Source organism: Sturnira hondurensis, unplaced genomic scaffold (assembly GCF_014824575.4).
Source record: "Sturnira hondurensis isolate 20B ecotype Veracruz unplaced genomic scaffold, ASM1482457v3 Scaffold0017394, whole genome shotgun sequence".
Lineage (NCBI taxonomy): Eukaryota > Metazoa > Chordata > Mammalia > Chiroptera > Phyllostomidae > Sturnira > Sturnira hondurensis.
Window position 1 is genome coordinate 3,190,618 of NW_028090025.1, and position 26,146 is coordinate 3,216,763.

The 26,146-nt window shown below is 38.0% G+C and overlaps 1 protein-coding gene across 2 annotated transcripts in view; it reads left to right on the forward strand.

The window, feature by feature from the left end:
* Positions 1–26,146, forward strand: part of NALF1 (NALCN channel auxiliary factor 1) — a 612,383-nt gene that overhangs the window by 559,920 nt on the left and 26,317 nt on the right. For both annotated transcript variants that reach the window (XM_037067710.1, XM_037067711.1), the window contains exon 2: positions 15,707–15,878. In XM_037067710.1, coding sequence (XP_036923605.1) covers positions 15,707–15,878 — 172 coding nt within the window. The remainder of the gene's footprint in view (positions 1–15,706; positions 15,879–26,146) is intronic.

Here is a 26,146-nt window from a genome sequence, read left to right on the forward strand (position 1 = left end):
CCTAAGTCTTCTCATTTTGATATGAAATTGCTGTTAGTTTTGTTTTATTTCCATTTGTCCTTTATGTCCTTGGTGTTTTCCCCTGCTAAATCATATAGAATATCAATTTGTTAGTGATGGATTCTTTCCTATTTACATAGTGATAAATTGTTAATAACTAATGTCTTGTTTTATTTTTAGGCCAAAACTCAATTTGGAGCTTGTGTTTTAAAAATACATTTCTTTTTTTGTTATCAATACCAAGCTGCAAAACTTGCTTATTGCTTTTGATTTAAAATAATCTTTAAACCTTATTATTTGAAATTGAGTAAAAATAATTAATTAAGGTGCTTATTTCGGGAACTATGGTTGTCAGTAGAGCAAAACACACAATATGGAAGCTAACCATTAGCTTTAAATTTTAGGGTGTTGCCATGGGCACAAAATTTAGAAGCATTTTGCTGATTAGCATTGCTTTGGACTGCTAATATAGATCTGATATCCAAGAATAGAAGAATCGTCTCTGTGTGCAATGATTTATGTTTTAATGATGCATGTAAACATGCATTCTCAACATAGAAAATTCTTTTTTTATGTACCCATTTTCATCTTTTAATTTTTTAATTATGGTTTATGCTGTAATAGTTATCCCAGTTTTTCCCCCTTCACCCCTGTCTGCCCAGCCTGCCCCCGCACTTGCATAGTCAATCCCCACACCACTGTCCATATCCATGGATCTTTCACATACATTCTTTGACTAAGCCCTTCATCCTCTCTTATACTCTACACCTGCCTCCTCCTCTCTTACCTCTGTCAGTCTGTTCCACAATTCTTTGCCTCTGGTTCTATTTAGCTCATTAGTTTATTTTGTTCACTAGATCCCTCTTACAAGGGAGATTATATGGTATTTGTCTTTCACTGACTGGTTTATTTCACTTAGCATAATAGTCTCCATGCTGTCGCCAAAGGTAGGAATTCCTTCTTTTTTCTGCTGTGTGATATTTCATTGTTTAAATGTATCCCAGTTTAATCTATTCATTTACTGATGGGCACTTAGGCTGTTTCCAGTTCTTGGCAGTTGTAAACAGAGCTGATGTGAACATTGGGGTGCATAAGCTCTTTTAAATTGGTGTTTTGGGATTTTTAGAGTATATTTCCAGCAGTAGATTGCTGGGTCAAAAGGTAGCTCCATTTTTAATTAATTGATGAAATTCCATACTGTTTCCTACAGTGGCTGCACTAGTCTGCATTCCCACCAACAGTGCACTATGGTCAATATAGAAAATTCTTGAAATTAAATATCTTAATATTCTGTTGTGTTTTACATAATGATTTAAGAAGTGCTTTTTAAATTTAATGTAAAGATATTTCAGTACAGTTATGAACTTTTTTTCAGGTTTTACTCTGAGCGTGAAACTAGGTACTGCCCTCTTATCCTGTACAATATATAAAAATTAATTTTCTGCTCTGACACTATACCTCCTGCTATTCAGCAATTTTGCTATTAGTGAATATGACTTTGATTAATTATAGCTTTCAATAGTAATGAATATGGTACTATCTTAAACAAAGTGTTACTTTATATTTAAACATTTCTGATGGCATGCTAACCTCAAGGTAAAGAAGACATATGGGCTAAGAGTGACATGCTTACCCACAAATGACTGCACTGTATCTGTTTCTGCAAAAGTAAGAACAAAATGCCTTCTTGTCCTAGAGTTTTATTCTCTTCAGCACAACATTTGCAGGGGTGGGTCAAAAGGGTGAATGATGTATATTAATATTCTTCACTATGTAAATAGCATGACAATGATTTTTCTGCAAGATATGTACCACACACTTAAGGAATAGAAAATACATTCCATTTTACTAGTTATACCAATAGATTTAACTGCATAAAGTAAGTGGAACACAAGGAACACTAAATTAAAAATTCTCTTAGGAAATGTTCTAGAGAGGAATTCAAAAGTCCCATCTTCCAAAATGACTGTCTTAATTTGACTTATGACACCATTGACATGAGTGAATCTATTTATATTTTACCTGAAACATAACTAATTAGATCATTTGAACATATGTGCTTTCTGAGTCCTTAGACAATTGTGTGATATACACATTTGTAAAAGAACACATTTGCTTAATCTTGGCATCTACTGAGGAAACAGAAAAACAGGAAGACAGAAAAATTCAGGAAGAAAAATGTTTCTCTCTTCTGCCATTTTCAAAAGTTGGTGAAATATTTAATAACACAGAAAAGCACTTATCAACAATGTATCTAGGTTGAATTAAACAATTTAATTTTCTTAAGTTTCATAAGATGCCAATAAATGTAATGTTAGCAGTTACATATTTAAGTCTTACCTGCTATGTCTGCTAAGTCATACCAACCAGAACTGTGGCAGACCCTGTCCAGCAGAGTCCTCCTGTTGTGGCTGATGATGAGAATCAGTGCACAGGTGACAACAGTCCTGTGGAGAAAAAGGGAACAGACACGACTACTCTCTCAAGGGGAGAGTGCCTATGGATGACTCGGCTACTCCCTCAAGAGGGGAGCACCCCAGCCCTTGCCTAGACAGGGTTTTATTATTTTCCAGGGGTGTTACATCAAAGAAAGATTTATTATCTATCACGTAGAATGTTATTGTCTACATTCTAGGTATAATCAAGGAAATAAAAATAACATGCAAAGGGGGATGGCAATGAGCTGATTAGCTCTGTCCTTGGGAGAGCTCACACAGACTTTGGAAATTACCTTGAAGATAGACAATACACATTTGTTGTTTTAGACCAGGGTGAGGCAGTTTTAGTAAGAGCAAGCCATAACAATCTGTAAGCATTTTCTAGGCCTGATTCCCACGGGAAAACTCAGTTTGCAAGTCTGGGTTCTGCCCACCACTTCGCATCTGTAGGTTTTCCATGCAGAGCTGAGTCACATTTGCCAGGCCAAGATAAACCCGTCCCCTGCACAGAACAAAGAAAAGTAGCTTTAATACTGTCACTGCTGGTAAAAGTCAGCACCATTATGGCTAATCCAAAATGATACTTTTTAGCACAACTTTTGTTGTTTGCTTTTTAAAAAAATTTCATAGAAGGAAATGGATACCCTTAGTTTTTAGATTTGATTTTATTTTAAGATTCTATTTATTTAATTTTAGAGAGATGAGAAGGGAGGGAGAGAGGAAGAGAAACATCAATATATGGTTGCCTCTCCTACGCCACCTACTGGGGACCTGGCCTGCAACCCAGGCATGTGCCCTAGATTGGGAATCCAACTGGTGACCCTTTGGTTCACGGGAATTTGGTTCATGGGCTGGCACTTAATCCACTGAGTCACACCAGCCAGGGCTCGAGTTTAAAAATAATAGTAATAATGAGTTGGTTAAGAATGTAATTCAACTAAATAGAACTGAAGGGATTTGCATAGGTCTGCTTCACTGGCTGTGGCCATTTAGCTTCACCTTCAGCTTGTGTGTGGACACTCATTTATTTATCCAAGAAATAATAACTGCGTCTTTCCAGAGGCCAGGTCCTGGTAGAGTATAAATTGATAAGTGAAGGTATAGGAGGTTTTTGCCACCATTATGATTTTTCTTTTTTATACAGTTAGATAAAATTTCTAAAAATTTGCTTATGTAATTCAAGCAAGTGATCAGTTTTAAATGTCTGTGCAACCCAAATTCATAGTTTACACAGTTTTTTTCAGTACTCAAAAAGTTTACTGAAACTCATGGGCACAAACAATAGTGTGGTGGTTACCAGAGAGAATGGTTTGGGGGTGGGGGGCTAATATATGGTGACAGAAGATGGTTTGACCTTGGTGGTAGACACACAGTGCAGTATACAGATCTTATATCATAAAGTGTATGCTTAAAACCTACATGACCCTAGTAATCAGTGTCAGCTCAATAAATTTAATTTGTAAAGTTTACAATTTCTTTTTAAGTTTCCGGGCTTCTTCTCATAAGCAGTGTATGCACACCCAGTGCATATGCAAAATGACCCTTTGGAGTGTGACAAGAAAATATTAAAGTTCTATCATTTATCATTCATCCTATTGTTTGTAATAACTTATGTTTAGTGTATGTTTTATAATGTGCACATGATATAATAGTTCATGTGTATGCTTTATAAATAAGTATTTATATAAGGGAAATATGCTAAAAATTTAAATGGATGGAGTAAAAATTATTTAGCAAGTATTTCTTACAAGACATACAACTAACTGTCAGTTTCATATAATGTAATAGTTGAATAAATGTTTATGTGAGAAATAATCAGCCAGACTGAGGGAGAAAAGGAGAGAAAGAGGAGAGGGGGAAGAGGAGGGGGAAACGGAGACTGAAGGAGGTGAGGGAAAGCAGGAGAGAGAGAGAGAGTTTAAGATCTAGACTGGAAACAGAAGCTTCCGAATTGGTGGTGGCAGTTAGCTCTAGTGTCAGGCAGTTTTTTTCAGGCATGATTCTGGTTCTTTCCTCATTAACAATAATATTCCTCATCTCACCAAGGTTGGGGTTTTAAGCACTTTTTAATAAGATCACAGATGTGGTGATCCTTTGCTGAATTTAAAATCTTTCACTATAGAGTAAAATGCATAGTAATTGCTGAAATATCTTAAATGAGATAGAAAACAGATTATGAAGTGCTGAAAACATTTGAAGTCTCCAAAGCTTATGCCTGGAAGGGATGTTTCCAGCAACCCCAGAGGCAGTATTTGTTTACACTAGTCTGTCCATGGTGTCTAATGAAACACATTTTGATGTGGGCTGGGAATGCAGGTTAGAACGACCTGAATTAGCCTGGCTCTGCTATGTTCTCCTGTGTGAACTTGCTAACATTCTAAAATAGCAGAAATTTCTGAGTGTTAGTTTTCACCTTTGTAAAATTGGAATAATCATACTTACTTTACGTAGATAATATATTGAAGATACCTAACAGGAAATGAGTATGGTAAAATATTTAATTATCTGCTTCCTTCTTTCCCTTCTTCCTCCCACCATTTGCCCTCCTTCTTGTCTTTCCTGTATCCCAGGCACACTGACCTCACTCCATTCCTGTCTTTGACGTGCCATGTCAATCTTTTTCATGGACCACCCCTTCTACTCTCCAGAAAAACCCCTCCACCCTCAGTTATCACTAATTTCTGATTTCTCCAAACCATAGTGCCCCGATAATAACAGACCTCTGAGCACATCTTGCCTTGTCTCCGTCAATTTGAAGATACTATTTTTGATACCAGAAAAATATCTTATAGTGAAATTTTTAACCTGTCCTCCATTCCTGCTCCTAAGAGTACTTTTCTACTGTCAGGCCCAGAGCTGGCTCTTAGTAAATAATTTTGAATTAACAGATAGATTGGATGATACCTTTGAAGATAATGTTCATAGAAATCAATTAGTGCTTTCTGTTTCATGGCAACAGGCTACAACTCTGCATTTTAATTAGAATTTTGAAGTGTTCACTCCATGACTTTTTAAAGCTATAAATTCCAGTCAGACCACTGGCACTTTTCTGACAGTCAGTGCAGAGAAAGTTTAAATAAATAGTGTGTTTCTGGAATCATGTGTCATGTAATACTGCTGCCTTCCCATGGCACTGGTTTGCTCATTGTCTACAAAAGGAGCTGTCACCTCACCCTGTCCCTGCTCCTTGCAAGCAGGACATGTTAGGATAAAGCAGAAAACTGAAATGATAGGATGGTATTAGCCATTAGTTGTTGAGCATTGACCTCATGATAATAAAACCAGAAATGCTCACATCCCTGGGAAACAAAGAATTCAAAGAGCTTATTCAGCCAAAGGGCAGCAGCACCTTCTTAGAGCAAAGATAGATTATTATTGTTTTAATGGAAAACTCTTATGAATCTGATATTGGTGAAATAGAGTTGAAGAAATGTCCTAACAATTTTGTAAATAAGTAGAAAATTTAGATATATACTCAAAGCATTTTATATTCTAGTTCTATAAGGTATACAGCTATGTAAAATTATCAGATGGTTAGGCAACTAACTTTAGTATTTAAAATTTTTCATATTTTACTTTGAAGTCTATAATAAGACTACAAATTAACTTTTTAAGAGAGTTTTTGTATGTTTATGAAGTGAGGCTACAACTGCCTCACTTCATAAGTCCCATTATATTTAGGCTTATGAAAAATGAATACATCTGCAATTTTCAGTGATTTTACTGATTACTTATTATAGTTCTATTAAATGTATTGATATTTTCTGAATATATATTCTAGATTTTAGCTTCTAACACTCATTCATTTGTTAATTATCAAGTGCTCCATGTATTCCTATATGAGTTCTACAAAATAAGGAAAATATCATATATACATTCACTTCCTTTCTTTGGTGAATATAGTATAGCTTTATATGTTTTTTAAAAATATATTTTATAGATTATGCTATTACAGTGGTCCCATTTCCCCCCCTTAATTTCCCACCACCCTGTACCCCCATCTCCCTCATGTTCCCCCTATCCTGCTTAGTTCATGTCCATGGGTTAGACATATACAATCTTTGGCATTTCCATTTCCTATACTATTCTTAACCTCCTCCTGTCTATTTTGTACCTACCATTTATGCCTCATTCTCTGTATCTTTTCCCTCTTCTCCCCCTTCCCCTCTCCTTCCCAGCTGATAACCCTCCATGTGATCTCTAATTCTATGATTCTGTTCCTGTTCTAGTTGTTTGCTTAGTTTGGTTTTATTTTATTTTAGGTTCAGTTGTTGATAGTTTTGAGTTTGTTGTCACTTCACTATTCATAGTTTTGATCCTATTTTTCTTAGAGAAGTCCCTTTAACATGCCATATAATAAGTGTTTGCTGATGATGAACTCCTTTAACTTGACCTTATCTGGGAACCACTTTTTCTGCCCTTCCATTCTAAATGGAAGCTTTGCTGGATAGAGTAATCTTGGATGTACGTCCTTGCCTTTCATGACTTGGACTATTTCTTTCCAGTCCCTTCTTGCCTGCGAGGTTTCTTTTGAGAAATCAGCTGACAGTCTATGGACACTCCTTTGTAGGTCACTGTCTCCTTTTCTTTTGCTGCTTGTAAGATTCTCTTCTTGTTTTTAATCTTGGATAATGTAATTATGATGTGCCTTGGTAAGTGCTTTCTTGAGTCTAACTTTTTGGGAACTCTCTGAGCTTCTGGACTTCCTGAAATCTATCTCCTTTGTCAGATTAGGGAAGTTCTCCCTCATTATTTTTTCAAATCAATTTTTAATTTCTTGCTCTTCCTCTTCTCCTTCTGGCACCCCTATGATTCAGATGTTAAAGTATTTAAAGTTGTCTTGGAGGTTCCAAAGCCTCTCCTCCTTTTTAAAATTCTTATTTCTCCCTTCTGGTCCAAACCATTGATATGAGTCCCATTTTCCTTCCCATCACTGTTGGTTTCCTGTGCATTTTCCTTTATTTCACTTTTCATAGCCTTCACTTTTTCCTCTCTTTTGAGACCATACTCCACCATTTCTGTGAGCGTCCTGATTACCAGTATTTTGAACTGTGCATCTGACAGGTTGGCTATCTCCTCATTATTTAGGAGTATATTCTGGAGCTTTGATCTGTTCTTTCATTTGGGATATTTTTTGTCTTGTCACAGCTGTTATATTGAAAGGGGTGAAGCCATAGGTATTTGCCAGGGCTGGACAACCCACATCCTGAATTGTGGTGTTATATGTTGGGGAGGGAACAATGGCACTTGCTCGGCTCTTCGCCAGCTTTCTGTTGGCTCTCAGTTACTTCCTCCTCTACTCACAAACAAAATGGGCCCTTCTGGTGCTGATTCCCAAGTGCGTGGTCTTGTGTACATTCTAGAATCCCATGGGTCTCTGCAGCAAACTCTCTTGTGAGGCTGTGAGTTTCTCCTGCCACCTCAATCCCCACAGGTTTTTTCATTCAGAGGTTTTAAGGCTTTATGTCCCCATATTGGAACCCTGTATTGTATAGTATATCTCGCTCCCTAGCTATTCTTCCTGGTTTATCTGCATGCAAATGTAGGACCTCCTGGTCTTCCAGCTGCCACCTTGCTGTGAGTCCTCTCCACCCCAGCTGCCTGTCCCCACCTCTCCTGCAAGTCTGGATGAATATTTCTTCTTTAATTTCTTGGATGTTGTACTTCCACGTAGTTTGGTTTTCTGGCAGTTCTGATTATTTTTTGTTTTTAAATTTGTTGTTGTTCTTTTGGTTGTTTGAGGAGGTATAGTGTATCTACCTACACCTCCATCTTGTCCAGAAGGGCTATAGCTTTATATGCTTAGCACTAGTTTCTTCTTTACCTACAGGTTCACTTTCACTTGTCTTTCGTCACTAATTTCCCACTTTTTAAACTCTTTTAACATATTAAACATGCTTATAGTATAGTGTTCAGAGCCAAATTTATACTGAAGTGCTCACATGATGCCTTTTAAAAAGATATAAATTCTAATAGGATCACTAGCACTTATATGATAATTAACACAGACCAGGTTAAATATACAGTGGGTTTAGAGGACCATGGACTTGTAATACTGCTGCATTTGAAGGCATTGATTGGCTTATAGTCTACAAAAGGAGATTGCATTGATTTTTGTTCCTTCCTTACTGTAGAAAAAGCCCTTGAGATAGAGCAGTCATGTCCACCAACACTCAGAAGTGGCCTCCATGGAAGACCTACCAGCAGCAGAGCTTCTACCATCTTTGTCCCTAACATGAGAATCCAGAGAAGGTAGCTCATTAAAAGACATCTTTCTTTATGCCAAAAGAAATGGTTATTTAGTAACGATGAGCTTAATCCACCTATTACTATAACTTTTAATACTCATTACTGGATGTACAATAGAACTCTTTTGGAAAGGTATACTTTAGTGTCCTCTGTCTACCAGACAACTTCTGCCATAACCCCTGCCCAAGAAGCTTTTCCATTTCAAACAATAAGTTCAGAATAAATTCTGTCTGCTGAAGCTCTTCAGGCCTTCCATGAGCTCTGTGCCTTAAAGCACATCCTGCCTCCTCTCTGAAGAAACTTTTCTCTACTTGCAACCAAACCTCACACTGTGTCTCATAACCTAAACCGCAGCATTTGTTTGGGAAAAAAGGGTTCAATTCATGATGTGGGTTTTTAAAATTTTTATTTCTAAATAAAAAATAAAAATCCTAAAGGATTTATTTGGCTTCCAATAAAAGAGTAAATTAATCATCCCAAAAAAGGATTCATAGCGCTTAAGATCTTGGAAGTTCATCAGGGTTCACTGTTTGCATCTCTGTGAAGGATCTCAGAGTCAGGTGGACTAGCTCATACTAACCAAATAACAGAACAGGGCCATGCAAACCAGAAAGCCATGGTGCAAATTTCAAATGGCAAATTTCTCTCAGGTACACCAGGGTGCTGGGAACGTAAATGTGCACAAGACCCCTTTACAGGAGTCTGGAAGGGGTGGTAGAGGAGGAAAGAGTATTGCACCACTTCCTGTAAGTTCATAAGAAGAGTTCCTTTGAGACTCTTCAGAGCAGTGCATGGAAGGAATTTGTAAAGGAGGCGGAAAGAAGACCATTGGTTCAGGGCCATGGATAACATGGCACATTTAGTGCCCTGCACATCACTCTACATGGCCAGAGCATACAGTGTAAGGATGGGAGTAGAGAGAACTGAGGCTGGGGTGCTAAGAAGGGCAAAGTTACAAAGCTCTGAGTTAGTTAAGGAGTTTGAATTTTTCATGAGTATGTGAAGAGGCTATGGGCAATTTAAGTAAAGTAGTGAAATATCAAGTTAATTTTACAAATCTTACTCTAACTGCAGTGTAGAGAACAACATGGAGGAGTTTGTTACTGAAGGTACCAAGACAGGCCAAGGATACATCCATGCAGTCATCCAGATGAGCAATGGTAATGGTGGAATGATGATGGTGTGGATAGAAATCAAGAGAGTTGAACAGGTATTAGAGACACTTCAGAGGAAGGCTCATAGGACTTGCTGATGAAATAGTTGTGAGAGAGAGCAGAAGGAGGTATTGATTTTGACTTCTCTCATCTTGCTCTTTCCTGAAGAGAAGATGTTTGATTTCCCCTCTGGACATGTAGAGATTGAGATGTTAAAGAGTGTTGACACACATACACCTAGGAGATGGTATACAGATAAATAAGAGGAGAAAGAGAGGAGATATGCATTGGAAATACAAATTTAGGTTTCACTATACCAAAGACAACAAGTGAATCATGAGCGTAGATGATTGCCTGGAAAGAATGTGTGGAGGAAAATTTAGAACAGAAACCTAAGGGATACCAACATTTTGGGGGAAATAGCAGGAACAAACAAACAGCAATAACAATATAATAACAAATGAAGACTGATAAGAATGGCCAAAAAGTAAGAGGAAAACCAGCATAAATTTCATGGAGTTTCATCAACAGTGTTCAATGTTGCCAAGAAGTCAAATAAGAAAACAACCAATTGGAGCAGCTGGGTTTATTATTAGAGAGGCCAAGTTGCTTAGAAGGAACATATTCTGTGCAACAAAGAGTTCAGGCTGACTCCAGCTCATGGTGAGATGAGGAAAGAGATGAAGATGAAACAAGAGAGACTTTGAGCATATACCTATACAATTAGTGAGGGAAAAAAAGGAAAGGAGAAAGTAAATTGGCTTTGTATTGTTTGGGTAGTGGTAGAGACACTCCGACAAGTTTCTCTGGTTTCCCTTCTTTTTAAGCTTCACACAGATCATCTCTGGATGGGAACATCCTATATTCAAGAAAGCTCTATAGAGTTGATTTATTTTTGTCATCTTTATTATTATGTAGTCTTTGGACCTCCAGGATACCACCTCTCACGTGTAGGTGGGGCTGGACTGGCCTTGACTCTTTTCAAAATGATTCCTTCTCCTATATGGATTGAGCCTGGGGCTATACCATGGTATTGAGAATGGTTTGAGTGGACTTGAACATGCAGTGCAGCTCTAAGAAGCTAGGGGATTTCTGAAGTTCAGAGGGATAAACCAGGTGTTGTGACAGGACCCAACAAGTGGGTCATCAACAGAAAATCAGAAGACATTGCATTTTATTCAGGAAATGAGCCCAAGACATGACCCTGGAGGACAGGTTGTTCTGACATATTCGTAGGGTTGAGAAGCCTGGTTCTTATCGTACTATTCATTTCTTAATATCCTTTCATTGGTGAGTTGGTCCATCCTTAGGCAGGAGTTTTGTATTTTCATTTTTATCTTAGAATATATCAGTATTTCCAATTTCCAAATGTAATGTACTTTAACCAGACACTGACACAGGTATAAAAGAAAGAAGACACTCAGATAAATGAATGTGAAAATTTATTTAGACTTTCACCTCCACTTATAATTGTAACAACATGTGTTATGAATCAGAAAGCCTTAGCCTGAGGCAGTTGCTATAGCAGACTATTGCTTACATAACCAATTATCTCAACCCCACACATTCAGAGCTCGGGCCACTAACACATTAGAGCTGACAGAAAAAGATCTCATAAAATGTATCAACACATATTATAAATGTAAAAGAGTCAGCCTTTACTAATACTTGGAGGAAAAGGGAAATCAACCTTCTAATATGAAGATGACAACCATTTTCCATACATAACATTTTTCTGAATAATAAAAAATTAAAACTGGCATGATTTTTTCTTCAGCAGACTAATGTACATTTGCAATATAAAATCCCTACCTAGCAATAAAACAATAGATACAGGTTTTGAGGTGGGAGGCAAATATATTTAAAATAAATGAAAATCCACGCCTCTACTAAAAAAAATATCAGAACCAGGAGAGGTAATGAGAACCTGACACAATACATACTGAAGGTCACTTATGCTGACAGTCCTAGCCATGATTATGCAGGACACCAGGGTGACTTCTAATGAACAAAGTGGTCACTATTTCAGGTTCATCTTTATATACAAAAAATGCAGTCTTTTCCAGAGCCCACAACTTAACATTGCTTCCAAAAGTCAGGAGCAAAGAACCCTCCCTCTCTCTATTCTTCTGAAATTTCCAACTCAACCATGTTTGTTCCATTAAAATCTAAACTTTGCTGAACACTGAAAATTATCTTTTAAAAAATCAGTCTTCATTGACAGCCTGGAAATGAGATCAGTAGGCCACAGGTCACTTGGATTACCCCTCCTCTCCTCATCCTTTGCTGTCCTCACCCATATCTGCAAGTGAGTACAGAGAAGACCCAGAAGTCACCCCGAGGGCCAAGCAGGGGTGGTGTCTCATTACAGCCCACTGTGCAGAAATGCAAGGGACATTTCAAAGGACAGTCTGAAATGAAGCAGCCTGCAAAAAAATGGGGGGTATATTAGGAATGAATAGTACTCAGATGATGCCTTCCAAATGGTGTGGTGCGCTGTTAAAACAATGGCCTGGATATCAGAGATTTGGAGTTGCCATCAACGGCAGCCTTTCTAGTCTCTAATTCCCACTTTAACATGATAAACTCAGCCAGGCAACCTCTAGGACCTTTCCACTCTAGAACATAGTGCCTTGGTGACTCCAGAGCTTCAGACTTTTTGCTACACATCCTCTCAGATGAGTTCCAGTTGCACGAGTTCCCAATGAAAAAAACGCTCATCAACTGTGGAGACCTGAATTCCATTTGTTTGTTACGGTAATCGCTCTGTAACTTTTTTTTCACTTGTGCAATATTTCCCAGATATGTCTGAAGGATTTTATGAGGAAATATAACAAATAAGAAAATTCTTTAGGAAACAAGGAAAAATTGTTACCCAAATTCTAAGTAAAAATAATGTTTTCATTTAGATTATTTAAATAATTTAGGGCCTGTTCCTTCTCCAGACTATAACTTGAGAATATTCTATGTTGTGGCAAGATGGATAGGTGTCTAAGCAAAGTTTTTGTATTGTCAATAGTCATTTCCTTGGATATGGAGCAGAGGTGAGAGTGTGGGTAAATGGTACTTTTGGGGTGTCCTTCATTAGCATAATAACCTGGCAAACATAACTACTTCTACAGGTAGAAAATGGTACAAGCCCTTAATGAAGAGTGTGGGTGGATATAATTCAGCCACTTTTGTCACCAGAGACCCTACATACATTTTCGTTCCTTCCCCAAAAATTGTTTAATATCTTCCAATTATCTATATCAATCAGTGACACCTAGGAAAGAGAGTACTGATTTTTTTTTCTTTACGATAAGGCTAAGCCATCGTAACATAGATTTCTGACCTTTGTTATTACAAAGAAGTTCCTCTTTCAGAGGAACTTGAAACTCTTTCAGAGTTCCTATGAAAGAAGTCTAGTATATTAATTTCTCATGTGTTTTTTTAAATTTGAAATCCTTTAGTACTTTTAAAGACTAATTTTCTTGTTTCTTTACCTTTGTGCCAATGCAAAACAACTAACTTTCTCTCCCTCAAAAAACTTCCAAAAGGTTATTGGAAATTATATCAGAACCATTTAGTTCTCCCACCCTTTTCCCACAAGTCCTCCTCACAGCATATTGGCAAGAGTTATCTAAACTCTCCTTGACTCTTTCCAGTTATAGAGTACTCAGGACCTCACAGGCAGCCCATTTCATATTTGTTCATCTCTTCTGGCAAGATCTTCTTCATACGGATATTGGCCTGTCTATTTTGTCTCTTGTCTTTATCTTCTAATTTCACATGTGAAAAGCTATTGGCATCAGCCTGTAGCAGCCATTCCCTCAGCTTTCAAAGACAACAGTAAGCACCTAATTTTTCTTTTTTTCTGCCTATGAAGTTTTCCCTGATCACTTTCAGACATATTGCAACCCTGAAATAAAAATTTTAGAAACTATTTAAACTCAAATGAGGAATATTCTATTGCATTTCCAAAATCTAAGACTTGGATCAAAAGAATTAATGATGCAGTGAAAGCCTGGCCAGAGAGGTGGTTGCAGCCTCATGAAAGGTCTGGAACGCTGCCAGTGGCTCTGAAAATCACAGTGCCGTTCTTCATAACTATTACCTGAGCTTTATGAAAACTGCTTCGATGACGTGTTTTTTTTAAGTAAAATATCTACAAAGGAAATACAGCTGACATAGCATTTAAGGATCCAGATTAGAAATGGATCTGTTCCGATTGGGCAATGTTAAGGAGACTGATTGAAAAAAAAATGTGTATATACCCCATCATCTCTGAGAGAGGAGATACTGAAATTGTTCCTTAAGATAGTTTACAGGTGACTTCATAGTCAGAAACCACTTTAATTATAATAAATACACAAAAATCAACTGGGAGGAGAAATGGAGAGCAGTCTGCCCCATAAAAAGTACATGCATGTAATTTTCTGGAATAACACAGGTTTATTTCCTAAGAGAAAAAAAGATGACTCTAATCTTTACAATCCCAGAAATGCTCATAATGTAAGCTTAATTTTAATGGAATTTTATTGTTGTTGGAACTGTTAACATAAACATGCTCAACTTCCTCTAGTACCTAAAAATGGAAATCTAAAGCAAGAATCACAAATTAGACACTGGCCAACTATTCTTAGATTACAGCTCGGTGTATATCATAAATGTCACATATCATATTACATATTATGCAATATTGCACAAATACCAGTGATATTTTGAAAAACATCTCCAACTTTCCCAAGGGACGGTTAAGAAACCACGGCATTTTTACTTTATTTTTCGTTTTTATTGACTTTACTGGGAGTTGCACTGGTTAAGAAAACTGTGGTTTCAGGTGCACAGATCTATGTCACATCGTCTGCACACTGCGCCATGCGTTCACCCCGCCCCGAGTCAAGTCTCCTTCCATCGCCACGTGTCCTCCCTTGATCCCTCCCTCCGCTTCCTCCCCCTGGCAAGCTCCACGGTGTTGTCAGTGTCCCTGGGTTTTTTCGTCTCTTTTTTTCCTTTTTGCTCAATCCCTCCACCTGGGAACTTTTGTCATTGTTTATTTGAATTTATGTTCAGCTTATTTCCTTATATTAGAAAAGAGTATCTGTTCAATACTTATTTTCTTGAATGCCTACCAAAAGCAAAGAGAGAAATTAAGTCATAATCATTTCACATTTTATTAAATTAAATAAATACTTAACAAATATTAACGTGGACCACACACAGTATCTTGAAGGCCTAATTTGTGGTTCTGATGAGGTTTTCTTTCCTGAAGCAATAACCACAGCACAGCATGTCATGGCTAACCTAGGTTGGGTGTTTCCGGATTTGCGGAGGATGAGATATTTAATGCATTTGATGTGAGTCATAAATGTAAATATCCATTGCTACTGGTTCTATGCTTCTGGATCCTCTATGCCATCATTGTAGAGGACTCAGCGCCACCTAGTGCCCACTGGAAGCACAGCTGGAGCAAATGCATGCTCAGAGAACCAACTCGTCAGGCACACTGCAGTAAATAAAGTACATCTACACAGTCCATTCTTTCCTTTACTTTCTGTATCACTGCGTTTTGAAAACTTCAGATCCTGCTTAACTCCACTGTTTTTCAAGTGAGCTACATCAAATCGAATGCCATATTACCTTTTGTAATCTCTTAAAGGGTTAATCCCATGTTTTGCTCTATCGCAGACTCGTGTTGCTATGTTTTTATTGCATGCAGATGACATTGTGTAAATATGTATGTGCAAAATGAGATTTTTCTTATGATCCACTTGAAATTGCAGCATGCTTCTCACAGTACAGCATGTTCTTCATTGGAGTCAGAACTGCTGTCATCCCTCCCTATTTTTGATCCCTCTATTTTTCTTTTTTTTTTTTTTTCAGATTGTCTACAAAGCCTGGCTGTGTTCCCAGTACTTTGAAGTTGCACAGTTTAACTGCAGAAAGACAATTCCTTGCAAGCAATACTGTTTGGAGGTTCAGACGAGGTGTCCGTTTATATTGCCCGACAATGACGAAGTCATCTACGGGGGACTCTCCAGTTTCATCTGCACAGGTACAGTGTACCCTGCAGAGGTAGGGGTTGGTCACCCAGCCTCTGACGGTGATTTTGCTTTCTTGTGTGATGTCTGTTTGCTCTGTTGCTTCCTTCCACTGACGTAACCTTGAATATATGGCTGGTAGTTTTCCATGCTTCCCTTCATAGAGCTCTGAAGGGACTTAATTTAGAAACACCACATTATCTATAGCCTACCTGTGACCACAATTATTAACTTTGTAAAAGGATAATTCTGAGGGTGAAATATCAGTAATCATTAGATATGCTTCAATTTGACTTAGAGGAGGTTGGGTTCCACCGACATTGCCTTTATATTACCTAAGACTCTTAGACTACAACCTCAAACGAAGGGTGAGAATGGATGATGTGATAAAGCCAGAAAAATCATGTTTCTTCAAATTGATAAAAAGTTTCTATCTCACATCTGTTTTCTGAGAAGTGTTATCTTAAAGAAGCATCCAGAGCAGAAAGAAGTGTCCACCTAAGTTATTTGTGTTTATATGTGCATTTCTGTACTAGAGCCACACAATAAAGGCCAGATATAATTTTATCTTATATTTCTCATTAACAGTGTTTACTTCTTTCAGAAAATGATTCACACTGGACAAAACATCACTATCAACATTCGATTTCCAGATGTTTTATAACTGTTGTGGAACTTAGACACAGAATAAATTGCAAAGGATAGAGAAGTAGTTTCTATTTTGAAATCGGTGGTGAGCGAACAAGTAGAACAAAACACTGTGCCTGCTGTGTGATCTTCCAAGTTGCTGTGCCGTGTCTTCTTGGAGAAATGGTGCTGCGTAATATCTTTGTAACTAGATGCTTAAATGGTACCCTGTTTTTGTTTTGAGTTTTAGGAATAAAGTGCACTGTCATAAGTATTGGGAGATGTGAAACCCATATTTTTATATGATTTCACAAAACCCCTCTGAGACAGAGTTGACATATTGAGATGCTCAACATGAGAACATACCAAATTATTTCTAGATCACTATTTACATTTCTGTCTATTAACCATTCTGTGATAAGCTATCAAGAAATAGTCCACCAAAGTTCTCCAGTAAGAACCTGCCTACAAACTGGATGAGCATTTCTTATGCCATCCATTGTTGTAGGAAGAACATGTGACTAAAGGTTAGGAGACATACACTTTCTTCCTCTTTCAACTAGGCATTATGTCTGAGCCCCCATTTCCTCATTAGAAAATCAGTAATAGCAACACCCTCGATACATGTTTGCTGTAAAGATTACAGATAAGGAGATGCTGTTTCAATTCCCAGTCAGGGTATATGTTTGGGTTGTAGGCCAGGTCCTCAGTAGGGTGCATGCAAGGGGCAACCACACATTGATGTTTCCCTCCTTTTTTGTCTCTCTCCCTTCCCCTCTTTAAAAATAAATAAATAAAATATTTTTTAAAAGATTACAGATAAGGGAGAAAAACAAGGTATGTCATCAACAGGCTGTAGCCATTTTGCATAAGAAAGTGGTTTATGAAATGTAAAGCAATTTGCCAATAATTTTTGTTGTTCCACTAATTTGGTGCTGAGGTCATTTTTCACGTACCTCCTCTCTATTGAAAGACAGAGGGAAAGTAAGAGAAATAGAAGGAGAAGAAGAGGGAGAAGGGAAGGGAGGAGGGAAGAAAGGAAAAGAAGGTATTAATATCTTCCTTTAAATATATGCCCAAATTCACCAGACATAGGCTATTAATTCATTTGACATTCACATAAAAGTTTTAATAAGGGGTCATCAAGTAAAGGCTTTCAACTCAATGATTATTTGAGGAGTTTGGAAAAATTTGTGGAATTTTATGTGAAGGTTGTGTATTTGTTTGTTCACAAGCAAACATCTCTTGTTTTTACTAGAGAAGTTCAGTAGTTTTCACCAGGTTCTCAAACTAAACTATAACCTCAAATGAAGAGTAAGGTAGTTGCCTTTCCCTACCTTCTACTATTTCCTAATCTTTTATATGTCTGTGAGAACCTGAAGTACAAATTTGAGTGTTTGCCCCCTTTCTTTCCCTGCTTTCAAGTCCATCAGAAAGCTGAAGGTGAGATTTACTCTCTTTCTGCACAGCCTGAGCAGAATCTCATGTAAACTTCCAATTGTTTTTGAGTTTTGAAAAATCAACCTTTTCATAACCATAGATACACCTCGACTTCTTTCAAAGACAGGAAAAGAAAGTTGCCATTTGGTCCAGGAAACAGTGGTATTGACATTAGCAGCTTTGTGGAAGAATCTCCTTACTGGATATCGGTGACCTCACTCTTCTTTCACTACAGTTGGTGGGGCTCATTTTTCTTTCATTACTAAAAGTCACAAAAATGTACAGAAAACATTCTGAAGTTCTGTGGATTTTTTCAGCAATAAAAGTACTAATTTTCTGGTTGACCTTCTTTTCTAAAGTGTGATCTAAGCCTCCTAGGAGAGCTATTATCTGTCTGGATAACTAGCAGCCATCTTCCACCTCAGGAATCAGGTGTCCCTTTGGTGCTGCTGCTGGACCCGAACAAAAGAAAAATGTCTACTGGTGCCAGTTACTTGATGCCTTGTCGCTACCGATGAGGGTCCCCCAAACAGTCCCTCAAATAATCTCTGTCTGGGAAGGAGTTGGCCCAGAACAGTTCTCAGGGACCACTGGTTAAATCTGTAGAGCCAAGTGACTTGTCACATTTCTAGGGAAACTAGTAAGACTTTAATGTTTCTTTCCAAACATTATCCCACAATTTGGGGAGCTTCATCTTTTACAGCTGGACATGAAGTTAAAAAAAACTCACCTTTTAGATAAGTTAGGAGTGAATGTAAGTGATCTCAGATGACTATGCGTTTTGAATGCGATGTCTTCTGTACTCAAACAATTAAACCAAATATAGTAGAGAAATAGTATTTTTCCTAGTTTCACGGTTGGCTGCAGACAACCTAAAGCTAGGTGGAATGGCTGGCTCATAGCAACTTTTAACGTTCATGAGTAATAGCCGATCTGTTGGGTGTATTCCTCATTGTAAGTAGGTACAATGCCAGTTACCAACCACAATTATATTAAAAGGAAATTACCCAGTGGGTTGGTCTTTATCTTGCCTGCGATAATTCCTCTTTTAAAAATAATAAATGATTTTAGTTCCATTCTATATGCTGAAAAATATAATCATTGGTCATCAAGAGTTGAAAAAATAGGTGGAGTTTCCTTCAAATTCAACTTATTTAATTGCAGTGATTTTCCTAATACAGCTGTATTGGAAATACATCCAATTCACAGCTCCTAGAAGGGTAGAGATCCCTTCTAAGAACCAACCTGAAAAAAGAATTCGGTAAGCACATAACTACATATGGCTTGCTGCCAGATGTTGTCCAACTGAGGACCAGTTTTGTTCAAGGTGCTTCTCTATGGTGAAGCACAAACCAGTGGTGTGGGGATGCTTTTTCCTTGGAGGCCTCCGCGTCCAGCCTTTTTGAGATGGAGAATTATAGAACAGCCAGCTCTTTTTCTCTGATAGGCTTTTACTGGGTATATACTGATGCTTAGGAATCCTTATCACCCACAAAAATAGTACATTTCAGCCCTTGGTATCAGTGAACCAATTAGAAGATTCAATATTTCTTTAAATAATCCAGTGTTGTGTGTAATTTTGGTAACAGCTTTTGGATTCAATATCTTGTATATAATTTCTTTGTAATGCTTAAATTACTTACTCATGCCCTAAATTTGAATATTTTAAATTTTTATGTTTTGATCATCTGCTACTTCATGTGTCTATATTCATCTGAAAGCCTATAAAAAATTTAAGAAACCTGACATATCTGAGAATACGTATCTATTACCATACAGTGTCTTTGATTGAGGATGTGACAGAAGTTCATGACCAAATGTTCTACCCACAAACCTAGAGAGCAAGAAGATCCTCTCCTTTTATGATTTATTCTGCTTTCATTTTAGGAGACAAAGGAAAGTCACTTTGCCTGAGATCTCTCTTAGTTTTTATGTTAAAGAATCAAACTGACACATAACTGAAGGAGTGTTTTAAAAATCAATTAGAGAGGCACTCGGAGGCACTGTCAGGGGAAAACCTGCCATTTAATGTTAGTCATTATTGAGCTAAATGTTTTCAAGGTGGGTTTTGTTCTCAAACTCATTCACATAATGTACTGCTAGTTAAAAACTGGATTTCCTTATCTTTAAAGTGAGAGGGTGGAGTCGTTGGTGGATTCTGTGTTGTCAACCCATCACTGTGGTAATTATGTGGGTTTCCTCTCTGCACACTCCTTTCTTTGTTCTAGAATCCCTTAGGGAAATTCCTGATTCCCTACCCGCAAAGAGGGAAACCAACATTAAGAAAACAGAAGCAGCAGGGTATCACAGGCTATGGGTGCTATGGTAATAAATATTGAAAATTATATTTGATTGAAAGATAAAATAGACTTGACATGATTTGCTGCTATATTTTTATAGAGAAATTATTGAAAGAAAAAGAGTAAAAGCTGGTCTGCTGGGAGTTACTGAAAATCGAAATAAAACTCATTTTGATAATTTTATGTAAATTTTGAGTTTCATTTTTTTAGCTGTGACAAGAATGTTATGTTTCTGCTTCTTGGGGAAAATACTGTGGGCTGTTGATTACCCTGACAGGCCTGATAATGATGTAATGGAGAACGCGTGCCCCCTGGTGGCAGTACCTGTGCTATTGCAGAGGATCCTAAATCCTTGCCTGTAGGCAAGAAAAAAAAAAATAATCCGTTGAGAGAAAAAGGAAGGAAAAAATACTTTGACATGCATATTGACCAGATTAGAAAGAAATTTCTTAATGGTTGATGTCTCATAATTCACATGGCAGAGTTCACAACTATGAAAGATCATTTCCAAAATCCAGTTCTGGCATTACTAGGGAGCTGATAAAGAATTTTAAAAGATAACATAAACGATGTTCTCATTAAAGGAGTATTGTAGTGGGAAAAATGATATTCATAGATTTAAATTTGTACATCTACGCTGTTTTTAATTTCTGCGTTTTCCACAGTGTGTATGTTTTATTGTTTTCTAAAATGGGGGTGTTTCTGAGGAAAAAAAAGAGTGATGGAATGACACTTTAGTTATAGCACAATTTGATGTCACACAAAATCTTTTCATAAATTAAAAATTAAGGCCAAAAGAGAAATGTGAAGGGAGGTAGTATGATCAGAATAAAATAAAGAAATATGAAAATAGGTTATTAAAAAATAAGTAGATTATAGTAGCTTTCAAGTGTTCGGAACATCTTTGCTTGTTAAAACACTGTACTTTTGGAGGTTCATTCAGTTTCTATATTTAGACTTGAGTTCAGCCCATTCATACTAAAGATTGTCTTCCCTAATTCCATCTCCCCAGTGCATTCCAAACAGCTGGAGTTTGCTTTGGACAAGGGGATGTAATATAGGACAAGAGCTCTGGGGTAGAAATTAGGTTGTCTGGATTCTGCCAGTAGCTATGAAATATGGAAAAGTGATGCCCAGTAGAAAGTTTTGTTTCCTCGTCTGCAAGTGGCTAACAGTGCTGAGCCTCCTGAATCCAAAGTTCACTATGTTGTTGAGAGCAGAATCCTCCAGGACATGGGGACTTCTTGGGCCCAGCATGATGATACTTGTAGAAGGATGAAGTGCCACAACTCCAGAGGAAAATGCAGGAGACCTGCTTGCCCATGATGTGGTAGAAACCATCTGAATGATCTTTGCTAGAAAGTCAGGAAGAATTTGTAGATAAACTCATATACCTCCAGGGTTGCTGATAACGTGGACCATTCCTTTCCAAGCCAGTTCACCTAGACAAACTTTGGGGAAATCCTAACATTACCCTATCTAGAGGAGAAATGAAAAGGACTGGACCAGGGAGAGTTTAGAAAACCATGCCTGGAGCACTTGCATGGCCTGGAGTGGACTCAGCTCCAAAAAATGTCCAGTTTTGATTGTAGTGAGCCCTGAGCTTGCTCTTCCATGAGGCCAGGGAGGACCGAGCCTGGGCCATTTCCTGGCCTGTCACCAGGTAGATAAGCACTGCAGGTAGACTGAGAAGAAAGCTGTGCTCTTTGATGCCATCTTGGGAGGATCCTAGTGACATAGGGCCCACAATTGTCTGTTAACTCACAGCAGAAGCAACACTTTTTTGTGTGTAACAGATATGACCAGTGAACTATCTAGGATGGACAGCTACCCTTTGCTTAAGTGAGAGTAATTGAATGCTACCCTAACAAAGGGGCAGCACAAAAGACCCTGGGCCATGAGTTGGTTAATCTATGCTTAGCTGGAAACCGAATCAAAATGTTTAGAGGTTTTCTCTGGAGCAAGAGAAAGGATGAAACAGACATCATTGTGTAGGTTCCCCAGAACTCTAGCTGACAGATAAGACTCAGAAGTGTTTACAAGTGACATGGTAGCAGTTGAAATAGTAAGTTGAAAGAAGAATTCTAGCTCTGAAATTTCAATTTAGGAAGGGTAATTCAGGCAAAGAGGGATGACCCAGAACAGGTTGGATCTTACTCAGTAAAGGCCTTTACCCACTTTATCTCCAATTGGACATCTCTGTGAAGCACTTATTCTCACCTGTAGCTGTTTTTGGACTGCTTTGGATATGGCAATTATCTCACGTGATTATGGATTCAATCGGTTTCAGGAAAAGCCCCAGTTACAGAAGTCATCTAGTCCGATGTTGATTTTACACAGGATTAAACAGAGCCTCTTCCCCACCCCCAACCTGTTATTGCAGAAACAAGAATAGATGCACATTTCCTGGCTATTAGTCCAGCGTTTGAATCACCAGTGGAACAGGAAATGACCAGTCAGTCCATCCTGAAATTAGCCTGTAAGCAAATGTTTCCAGACTGCAGAACAGCTGGAGAAAGTCCGTCAGCTGGTGAAAGGAGATCAACCCAGTTTGCAGACTGCACAGTGCCATTTTCAACAATTCAACACCATGTCCTGTGGTCAGGACATCACATTAAAAATGAAAGTGACAAGTATTTGCTACCTAGACCATTTTTTTTTCTGGTAAAGAAAGATGTGTCTGGCTCACTGTTGTGTAGAAAATGTGTGTAGGTGGCTAAATTTTTTAATCGGATCAGTTGGTAATCGTTCGGATTGCACAGATACATACAAGCATATTAGTATGAAGGGAAATGACAAAAAAGCTAACACTCCTAAAATGTTTGTGCAAATAATCTTGTGAATTTAAATGACCTTCTAATTTGTGCCCCATGGGGAAATAATACATTAAATAAATTTTAAAATGGAAAATTAGCCAATTTTTCTTAATTGTGAAATCATGTTTTTCCATGGTTTGGCTTGAGATTACCAGATGAGATAGCTATTATGAGTCATAATTTCTAATTCATCAGATAATCATAATGTCTCCTTTTTACAAAAGAGTATTAGTACATGTCTTCAATGTGCAGTTTTCTTCAAATTAGTAAAATTTAGAAACTTGGTTTTTATACTCATGATGCAGTCATTTTTCAAAATAATTTTTGAAATTTTGCTTGGAAATTATTTTTTATGTTTGCAGCATTCTCTTTGTGGTTTGGGGAATTTATCTGAGTGTGTGTGTGTGTACAGAGATGTATCCCCATATGTATTAATTACATATAGAAAATTTCTAGAATGTTACTTTAAGACAACATTTGTATTGCCTCTATTACGTAATGGGCGGTATTACCTTTCAGCTGTGATACGTTATCCTTTCACTGACCAGTTTATGCTGTTGAAAGGATGATCGCATCAGGCAGGACTCTGAGAGCACTGACTTCACCACAGGCATTGATGCCTACCACTAAATGTTGGGTTCACGGTCACCTTCATCACCATGCCCCCTGCTCCAAACATGCCTTTATCACAGGGGGAAAAGCTTTGTTGGGCTCGACTCAGGAGCATTTGCCAACTTTCAGTCTTTCTTTGTGTGTGTGGCTTGGAAAATCCCAGGAAGTCCAACTTCCTCCTTCTAACATTGGGAACAAAAGTTGTGAGAGAAATTAAAATGCCATAATTGCAATCACAAGGGAAATGATTGTTTCCAGATAGTATCTGTTTCTTATTGTATCAGGAGTTTTTACAGAGATCATGTAAAAACATAGACTGTGAAGAGCCAAAGACTATCTCTGATCTCTTCTAAAATCTGTGGTATGTGTGTGTAAGTCAATAATCAACATTTCTACCAACAATATTATATTTTAAAGGCCAGTTTGGGGGACCTGGATGCAAAGGCAAAACAGTTCTCAACAGTCATCTGGTCTCTTGTGTAGGATGTTTGCTGGTGTGTTTGATAGGCCTTTTCACTACTGCAGCATTTGTTTTCACTGTGCCCAACCTCCCCTCCCCTTCACCCCTCACGTAATTACAGATTCAGTCAATTTAGGAAACACATCATAGATAGAATAAATGAGTAAACTCCAAATGAAAGATTGAAATTACAAACCCAGTTGAATATACAAAATACAAAACACAAAACACAAAAACACCTAGTTGGTGCTTTTCTATCTTGTAGTTTGAAAACAGAGTTGCCACCAACTGCATATGTGAAGAGAAGCTAAAGCATATGCCACACTAACGTCACTGGGACTAAAGCGATGGGCACTACAGGGTGGGTCAAAGTAGGATTGCACTTGTGGGTATGCAAAACACAGAGCTTGTTCTTGTATTATTTATTAATTATTGTATTATTTTCCATACCAACAACTGGAAACCTGCTTTTGCCCACTCTGGATATACACTTGAAATAAATAAATTGGATTTACTTATTTTTGAATTGGCAGTTTATGCACACAACACAAAATTTTAAAGATGCTAAAAAGTGAAAATTAAACTGACTCTTTCCTCTCTTCAATGAGCAGTTGTTGGTTAGTGATTTATCACAATTGAATCAGGTCCTAATTGATGGCCATTTCAGTGATTTCTAATCTTCAGTTTGAAGAGGATCATTTCCTATACTTGGGATGTTATCTGTAGGCTAAATACGATATCAAGAAGTGGAAGTGGACTAGTGTGGACATCAAAGAGTGGACATGAAAGAGTCTGTACATTTCAGTGTTTGAAAGGTTTTTGCCACGCAGCCCATTCTGGTGGCAAAAGATCATATACCTGTCTCAAAAACCTAACGTCCTCAGAAGGCTTTCTAATCTCTTTCATGGGGCTCGATTTGACCTTTGTTGCCTAACCCTCCCCCACCAGCCTCACTATTTCCCTTTTGGAACTCAGCACTTCAAATGCCAGCCAATGTGTTAGTTCTCTCTGCCTGGCACCCTCTTCCCTCAAGTCTTGACTTGGCTAATCCTTCCACAACTAGCCTTCAATTAGGAGGCCTTGCCAGACATCCCAGGTCTGGGCTGGGCATGTATATGCCCACAGCATCAGTGCTTCCAGCTCAAGAGCACATACTGTGCTGAGTAGCACTTAAAATACTGCAGCTGACCTGTCTCCTCCCATCTCACAATGAGTTGCATTAGGGCAAGGTTTCATGTTGTTTATAACTGTATCCTCAGTGCCCACAAGTATCTGTCATAGTTAGTGCTCAATAAACAAATATGGAGTGATCTGTGGGTGACAACCCAAAGGAATCAGTAGTGAAGAGTGAGAAGCCCTCCAAGGTGAGGGAGAAGCCTGTGGAGGGCAGGGTGGTATGGGTAATGCCCCGAGGGACCGGCAGGTGTCTTCTGACTGCATTCATCTGCTGCAGATATATAATGATCTACACAAAAGGGGGTGACAGTTAGATGCACTTTATCTTATCACTCTCCCCATTGGAGTGATAAGAATATCAATACTTCATTTTAAAACTATTTTGCCTCTTACATTCCATCCTTCTGTCACATGAATTGTATAGACTTGTGTTAAATTGAGTTCAGATCATCATTCTGTGCCTTGCTTACTCACCTGAAATACTGGGACTTACAAAAAAAAGCCTAAGAAGTGATGTGACACCTTATGTAATTCACATTTTAAATGGGTATCCCAAACGAGGTGCCATGGGTCAAATTGTGGCTCCTATATCCCAAATCGATATGTTGGAGTCCTAATGCCCAGGATCTCAGAGTGTGACCTTATTTGAAAATAGTGTCTTTACAGAGGCAATAATGTTAAAATGAGGTCACTGGTATGGGCCCCAATTCAATACTGATTAAGCTATGTATTAATTTGCTAGGCTGCCATAACAGGATACCACAGAATTGGTGGTTTAAACCACATAACTTTACTATCTCACATTTCTGGAGGTTAGAAACCCAAGATCAAAGTGCTGGTGGAGTTTGATT